At 35.9% G+C, this 8,898-nt stretch overlaps 1 protein-coding gene across 2 annotated transcripts in view; it reads right to left on the bottom strand.

Annotated features, from left to right (window-relative positions):
• The window catches only part of LOC106881236 (prolyl 4-hydroxylase subunit alpha-1), a 55,001-nt gene that overhangs the window by 44,395 nt on the left and 1,708 nt on the right, over positions 1 to 8,898 (bottom strand). Inside the window, exons 2-4 of one of the 2 annotated variants that reach the window (XM_052971208.1) lie at positions 8,810 to 8,891; positions 4,146 to 4,394; positions 3,209 to 3,366 (exon numbers count right to left, since the gene is read on the bottom strand). In XM_052971208.1, coding sequence (XP_052827168.1) covers positions 3,209 to 3,366; positions 4,146 to 4,394; positions 8,810 to 8,844 — 442 coding nt within the window. In that variant the 5' untranslated portion in view covers positions 8,845 to 8,891. The remainder of the gene's footprint in view (positions 1 to 3,208; positions 3,367 to 4,145; positions 4,395 to 8,809; positions 8,892 to 8,898) is intronic. The other variant, XM_014931546.2, reaches the window with a different exon arrangement.

The following is an 8,898-nucleotide window of genomic DNA, read 5'->3' as shown; positions in this document are numbered from 1 at the left end:
ATATATATATATATATATATATATATATATAGAGAGAGAGAGAGAGAGAGAGAGAGAGAGAGAGAGATTATTCTACATTAAATAAGTTTGTGAGCAGGCAGAATCATTAGCATGCTGGGCAAAATGCTTCATGGCATTTTGTCCATCCTTACATTCTGAGTTCAAATTCTCCTGAGGTCGACTTTGCCTTTCATCCTTTTGGGGATTGATAAAATAAGTACCAGTTGAGCACTGGGGTCGAAGCAATTGACTTACCCTCCCCCACAAAACAAAAATTGCTGGCCTTGAACCATAATTTGAAACCTTATTATTCTAAGTTAATAAATATTCTACTTTTTAGAAATCCATATTCATTTCATCATTTTGTATAAACCTCCAAGAAGTTTGGTAAATGTTAAATTATAATTATTGTATGCATACCATATTTCTTGATATCACGCATGGTGGCAAAAGTATACTTCCAAAGTTATTTGTCATCGACCCGTGCAGCAATTTCATCTAACGTGCAGGACCATTTTGATATCAGCATGAAATTGGTCCAAATGCCGGCATCAGCAAATAGAGTACTTTGCTGCCCTCAGCAACACTCATGCATTCTTGTTACAACTACACATACATGATGTGTGGCTAAAGCAGGCCATTACGTTATATATAGCACTGACTGCACTACCTTTCTTACTAACGGTCACACCAAAAGTAACATTAATTTAATACATGACTAGAAACAACACCACTGTAACTATTACACCCTGTCTGTATAAAAAACACATTAAAGTGGCATGATAACACAGTCACAAGTTTTAATTGTAACTGCAACAAAGCATGCTGGGAAATGCCTTTGATTCTCTAATCGTGTGTTGTGAAGTGCTGGTGACACAAAATCTACAAGTCTCATAATGCACTGTACCAGCCACCATACCGCTCGTTTGGGTAGCACTTTCATGCGACATAATTCAGTAGTAGTAGCTATCTGTATCAATGACCAAGAGAAAAGTTGATGCTGAAAACAGAGCCTTTCAAATCTGGTGGGAAACCGAGTACATGTTTACTGACATTGATGGCAAACCTGTGTGCCTTAATTGTGGTGCAAATATTGTTGTACTTAAAGAGTATAATTTCAAACGCCACTACAAGACAAAACATCAGGACAAGTATAAATACCTCACTGCTGAGCAGAAGTAACGAATGGTAGATGAGTTGGAGAGGAATCTCACATTACAACAGACATTTTTAACCAAAGCAAAATCACAAACTGAAGCTGCTATTAAAGCAAGTTTTATTGTGGCAGAGGAGATCACAAAATCAGCCCAGTCATTTATTGAAGGAGAGTTTGTGAAGCGCTGCATGATGAAAATGTATAATGTTTTGTATTCAGACAAGAAGCAACTGTTTGCTAATGTGAGTATTAGCAGAAATACAGTTGCTGATTGGGTGTGTGAGATGGCCACTGATTTAAAAACACAGCTGATTGAAAAAGGGAAAGATTTTCTCACATACTCTCTTGCTGTGGATGAGACTACTGACATGACTGATATGGCACACCTGGCTATCTTAATCCTTGGAGTGGACTCCAATTTCTTCGTCATAGAGGAAATTTTGTACATTAAATCAATGCATGAGACAACAACAGGAAAAGACCATTTTGAAAAAATATGTCAGAGTGTAACCAACATGAAACTGCCCTGGGATAAACTTGTTGAACTTACAACAGATAGAGCACCAGCGATGTGTGGTGAAAAAAGTGGACTGGTGTGTAGGATACTTTTAAAGATGCAAGAAGAGAACTGTGCTGGTGAGTTGACAACATATCTCTGCATCAAACACCAGGAAATACTGTGCACTAAAGCCTTAAAAATGGAACATGTAATGAGTGCTGTAACATAAACCATAAACTTTATCCGAGCCAAAGGGTTAAATCACCACCAATTTCAGTCTTTCCTGTGGGAAATACACTTAGAGTTCGATTACATGCCTTATCATACAGAGGTACAGTGGCTCGGTTGGGGAAAGATCCACAATATAGTTTTTGAGCTGGTTGAGGAGATATGTCAGTTCATGGACAGTAAAGGAAAATAATCTAAAGTTCGGCGGGATGAAAAGTGGGAATGTGAGCTGGTGTTTCTGGTTGATATAACTGTGCATCTCAATGTTTTAAATATCCAGCTCCAGGGACAGGATCACATGATCTGTGATATGTATGATGCAGTGAAGGCATTTCAAGTGAAGCTGTGCATATGGGAGACGCATATGCATCAATTGAACTTGTCTCACCTTCTCTGTTGCCAAGTAATATTGAGCCAAGTTAGTGTTATGGTGTTCCCAAGGCAACTCTTTGCTGATAAATTGAGTGCACTCTGCACAGAATTTGCACGGCATTTTAGTGACTTTCAAGCACAGAAAAATCATTTCGAGCTGCTTTGCAACCCATTTGCCATCAATGAGGAAACTGCACCTGTACAGATTCAAATGGAGCTGATAGAATTGCAGTGTAATGGGGCATTAAAAACAAAGTATGAATCTGTGGGGCCTGCACAGTTCACTCGCTTCATACCTGAATGCCCCAACTCCATTTACATACAGCTTGAATGCTATCTTTGTTTGGAAGCACATATCCATGCAAGCAGCTGTTCTCTGTGATGAAGATGAATAAAATGTCACATAGGAGTTGTCTCACAGATCAACACCTGCAATCCATCCTGAGAGTCTCAACAACACAGAACCTTGCCCCAAACATCAGTGAACTTGTTGCCAAGAAAAGATGCCAAGTATGTAGCTTGGACAAATTTGCATAAAGAAAATTGAAAGTTTTGATTTATTATTTTAATTTTCACTAAAAAGCATAGTTTTTATTTATTTTTTTAAATTTTTTTTTTTGCAACATGTTCTTATTTTAAATTTTTATAATTTTGATGGAAGATATTTTTATGCAGAGCAAAATATTTGAAGTAATTAAGTTAATTTGTAGTTGGAGTAAAATTATATACCATCTGTTTCAATACATGTTCATGTTCAAAAAGTTTTAGTCTATTCAATAAGTGTTTGCCCTGTTTGGCCCATGACCTAAATTTTGCTTTGAGTTTGGGCCCCCTGTGCGGTTGAGTTTATGTAGTATATATAAAACGATTTACTCTGAAAGAAAAACATAAATAGAACAGCAAAAAAGGAAACCATAAATAGAACAAAAAGAAAATTAATTCTGCACACAAACCTTTGTGTTGAATTTTCTTCACCAGAATTTTATTAAAGATCTTTAGCCATTGATAATAAAGCCGTTTTATTAAATGGAAAGCATTAAAAGGATGGTTAAGATATTCTTCAAGATCAGTGCCAACAGCTCTATGGATAGTTTTGGATTGATTAACTTGACTGAAAAGAAACAAAAATAAATGAAGTCTTATAATTAACACATCTTTTCAATTAAATTAAAGATGATTCTATTTTGCATTGAGCTGTTTCCTATACAAGCATCAGGAGCTCATAAAACATATTATTAGCTCTAAGTATGATGTTCTTTTTTCCAGGCAGTATTCTTACCTATTGCAGATGACATTTTCAGAGCTGTTAACTTGTTCACCACAGTTAAATCAACTACATCTCAGTATAGAATTTATATATCAATATTGAATTAATAAGCAATCACATCATGGCAGAGCTATTGTAACTAACTAACAAAATCTATTGAATTTACATTTTATTGAAATTTCTAAAATTTTGTCACTCCATTGCAATCTGATCAATGAAACACTCCTATTGTAATTCGGAAATAAACACAAAGAAAATCTAGCAGTGTTTAGATTGCTAAAATTACTTTTAAATCATGTAATTACTTCAGTTTTAACATACAGCCACAAATCAGGTCAGTTTCCAGTTAAATACAACTCTGTAGCCTATAAATTCTAAGTACAATAGTTTCCTCACCTAAATGAATCATCTCTACATATGAGTATGTTTGTGTAGTAAATTCATAATAAACACCATATTTATTCATGTATGTATCACACTACCATGTACTTAATTTTAACTGAAAAAACTGGAATGTGACTTATACACATGTTAGATTCATACATGAGTAAATATGGAACATATCTTACTGGTAGCAGAAACCTCAAAGCAATAAAATAAAAATTAAAACAAGAAATACTTACATTTCTATTTCATTTAAATCTAATTCTGTTTCTTTTTTTGCTCGCATCTCTTCTTTTTGCAGCGTTTGCATTAAACTGATGATTTCTGATTCTAAAGAAAATTGTTGTTCTAAATTTATGTAAGAAGAAAGAGCTGTGTTGCTGGTCCGTTTCAGGTAATTGGCAGAAACATTATCACAACTCCATACTAAAAGAGCAGCTGTAATTACAGTGGCAACCTTCAACAGTTGCATCATATCCATTTTGATACTAGAGGTAGATAATAATAAATTCAAACATTAACATGAGGTCACAAATTTTTGGGAGGATATAGATGATTGCATTAGGAAGGGTACCCAGCCATAGAAACCATGCCAAATCAGACTGGAACCTGGTGCAGCTCTTTGGCTTATCGGTTTCAGTCTAACTTATGCCAGCATGGAAAGCGGACGTTAAATGACGATGATGATGATGGTGGTGGTGGTGGTGGCGGTGATGATGATGATGATTAAATTGTCCTTAGTATTTGACTGGCACTTTATTTTACCACCACAGGAAAGGCAACAGGTAATACTGACTTTGTTAGGGTTTGAACTCAGAACAAATAGATTCATAACTGAATGACATTACCTAAATGCATTACCTATTCCATCACTCATTGCCCTGAATAACAACAATAATCATAGGTATCACGCCTAGAGGCAGAGCCAGAATTCTCAGCATCCAGGGGCAAAGACACTTTTGTTGCCTCCACCTTAATTAACCCATTAGTGCCCAAATCTCTTTTATTTAACTTATTACCAAAATTCTTTTTTTATACAACTTTATCTGATACTAAATATATAAAAAAATTATATTACAATATTTGAAAGACACTCCAGTCTTGATAATTAACTAAAGATATCTCAGAAAAATGCAGAAATACGATGGATTACTCTTCTGGTCCTAAAAAACAGACCATGGGTGCTAATGGGTTGACAGACATGATAAGCCAGAGGAAATTCATCAGCCCTTATAACAGTTGCATCAAGGGACCACTGCCATGTTTTGCATCCCTTCTTGTCATGTTTCTAATCAGACCACAAATTTTAGAGGCAGAAACATTTAAATCAGGGGTCAACAACTTAGAATTAATGTTGTTGGATGTGTTAAGGTGCAGATGACAGTTGTTAAGCCCAAGGTGGATGAAGTATGCAGTGGAAGGCCATATGTATTTCAACAAGATTCAGCACTTTCTCAAAAAGTCCATGTAACCCCAGGACAGATGTCAGACAATCTTTATGATCATATAGCACCAAACTTATGGCCTTCAAACTTGGCAGCTTTAAATCTCATGGACTGTTATGTTTGGAATGTTATTGTAAGGGAGACTAATCAATATCTTCACAATACCATAACTTCACTGAAGACTGCTATTGTCCAGGTGATGACCAAAATGAATAAAGACCATTTAGTGAAGACATGTCGATGATTTCAGTTTTGCACTGAAGCAGTCATTGAAGCTGAAGATCGATTCATAAAATAATCTTATAAGAAAGCATATCAAGAACATGTGCATAAATTTTTGTTAAAATACATTTGGCTTTATTAAACTATTAAATATATCCTTGAATTCTTCTCACACCTAGTAGTTGGGAATATACCAAAGTAGAAGAGAAAGCAACAACAGCAACAAATCATTAGCATGTTGAACAAAATGCATAGGAAATTTCTTCCACCTTTTTATATTTTCATTTCAAATCCTGCTGATATTAACTTTGTCTTTCATCACTTTGGGATTGATAAAATAAATAACCAGTCAAGTACTGGGATCGATGTAATTGACTTTCCCCTTCCCCTCAAAGATGGTTACGAGGAGAGGGAAATAGGAAGGAGGGGAAATATGGGGAATGGAGATGAAGAGAAAATTCCCTCATGTGTAATGAAGTGGTTTCATGAGGTAGGGGTTATTCCTGAAGATTGCTATGACCAGACAATAAATACATTTAAAAGCAAAATAGGAAAAAGGAGAGGAAGAAACAACTTGTGACCAGTGGTGTAATTATTGGGGAGCAAGGAGAGCAATAGCTACCCCTGAGCACTTTTTTCAAAATTGGTACCTTTTATAGAATGTATCATCAATGAGTTAGAAATTGTTTAGTATATGTCACAGTGTTTTTTTTTTTATGTGCTCACTCCCACTAACTGGCTATACCCCTGCTTGTGATATCATATATTTGATATTCTGGTTCTACATGAGAGATGCTTTACTTAGTAAAACTATGATTTGTTGTGGGGATAAGCCCTCCTCTTATTGTGTCCACCAACCCAGTTTTAATTCTAGGTGTGTCACCTTGCTTAACACCAAATAGGATGAGCCAATGAAGGAGCCATTGTGTTGTTGCTTGACCAGCAAGAGAGCCAATTCTCCCTCAAATTACAATTTATTGATCTTAATGAAATGCCAACATTATAAACATAATAAGATGCTTAGGAAAAGATAGCAAGTGGAAGTGGAGTCTTATGGTTTGAATGCCTTTTATTAGAGGTTTGCTTGATCAAGGATGACCAGAAGTTAAACAGAAAATGGTGAATCTCCATCATTTGCCAACTGAATTTCCTGCTCCTGAATTAAAATAGAAGTGGCTGAGTATTCTACAGACATGCACATATCCTTGAAGTAATTCTGATGCAGAATGAGCATGACACAGTGTGTGACAAAGCTGTGCCCTTTAAATTACAGGTGTAACCCACCCCCATGGGCTTTTATATAGTTTCCATCTACCCATTTCACACACAATGTATGGATCGACACAAGGCTATAGAAAATGCCATCTGTTCAAGATGCCATGCAGTGGTTTTGAACCTGGGACCTAGTGGTTGCAAAGTGAACCTCTGAACTATTTGACCATACTTTACTTTCTCAATAACAATAATTAATAAATTCCATTAGGGGTAAGTCTCATTGTAGATATAACAGTAACTAGCAGCATGTTGCATTGAGTTAAAAATGTTAGTCCAAGTCATGTGTGCAACTTTCAACCTTTTGTAATCTAAAAGCTTCTACTTTTTTTTAACATGTATTATACAGTTACTTATAGCTATATACAATTTGAGACTCGCCTTAAAACTGTATGTATGTATGTCATTGTTCAGTTTTATTTCAAGAAATTTCTTGCCAATAGAGAAAGTGTCAGTTTCTAACCTAGATTCAAAGCTCCCTTTATTGGAATTTCAATGTCAACAACAGGGTATTTTTGTTTGTATGATGGATGGATGCATACATGCATGTATATATGGATTTTAGGGGTGGGAGTAAAAAGAGTCAATTGTTCCAGGATGTATTTATTCACTTCATTTGGTTCATTTTAGCCTCATTTATTTTGTATATTTACAGCCTGCCACTAACTTAACAGTTTATAACATTAAAATACTATGTTTAACAACTAACATTCGTTTATATATATTAAATTTACCAAGGCTGAAGGGCACATCATGAAGCAGCTGATGTAGGCTGCAAGGGTTTTGTAGGGTGTTTGTTTTGCAAAGCTCTTACTGAACTTGAAGGTACAAGTTCAGCAAAGAGAAGAGCTTTAAATTCCACCAGTAAAGCTGTCAAGAAGGCTGCTTGATAGCTTTACAAATGCTTGTAAGGGAATTTAGTAAAAATTAACAGTGTGGAAGCTTGTTATGTGAAATAAAAGCAGCAATCAGGAAATTGAACAATGGAAAAGCCCCCTGGTATGAATGGACTAGGTGCAGAGAGATATGTAAATATGGTAGTGATCATCTTTGTACAATGTTGATGGATGTTATTCAGAGGGTTTGGCAAAGTGAAGAGGTCCCTCCGGATTGGCGTGATACAACTATGGAGATACTATATAAATCTAAAGGTGGAAAGGATGTCTGTGATAATTATCGTGGCACATGTCTGCTAGCTGTTGCTGGAAAGGTCCTCTGTTGGGTAATGCTGGATAGATTGCTTCTGTGCACATTGCTGACGAGGTTCTACCAGAATCGCAATGTGGGTTTAGGGATAGTAGGAGTACTATGGACATGATATTTTTGGCTAGACAGTTGCAAGAGAAGTGCATAGAACAGGATATGGACTTATATCAGGTTTTCATTGACCTAACAAAAACGTTTGATTCTATCAATAGAATCGCACTTTGGGAGATCCTAAAAAAGCTAGGATGCCCTGAAAAATTTGTGAGAATGCTTAGACAATTTCATGACAAGATGAAATTGAGAGTTAATGTTGGAGGTACTTTATCAAATCCAATTTCTGTAGAAAATGGTGTAAAGCAAGGTGATATTCCTGCTCCTACACTCTTTGCTATATATTTCCCAATAGTCTTTCAAATACCTTTTAAAGATTGCCCTGAAGGGGTCTATATAAGATATAGGACAACAGAAAAACTGTTCAATCTCAAAAGACTCTATGTCAAAACGAAAGTTCTGCATTCTCACCTTGTTGAGTTTCTGTATGCAGATGATTGTGACCTGTTGATACATTCTCAGAAAGATATGCAGCAAATGGTGAATGCGATTTCTGCAGCATGTGCAGCATTGGGTCTAACAATCAATCTAAAAAAAACTGTTATAATGTACCAGCCCGCTCCCTCCAAGATGTATGTGGAACCTTTTATAACTGTGAATGGTCAAAGGTTGGAGACTGTACCTAGATTTATTTATTTAGGAAGTACCTTGAGCACTGCTGGTCTTCATGATGAAATTTCATACAGAATCAGCAGGGCTAGTAGTGCTTTTGGTAGGCTTGATAGGCATCTGTGGA

This window comes from Octopus bimaculoides, chromosome 10 (genome assembly GCF_001194135.2).
Source record: "Octopus bimaculoides isolate UCB-OBI-ISO-001 chromosome 10, ASM119413v2, whole genome shotgun sequence".
NCBI lineage: Eukaryota > Metazoa > Mollusca > Cephalopoda > Octopoda > Octopodidae > Octopus > Octopus bimaculoides.
This window is presented reverse-complemented; position numbering and strand designations above follow the sequence as displayed.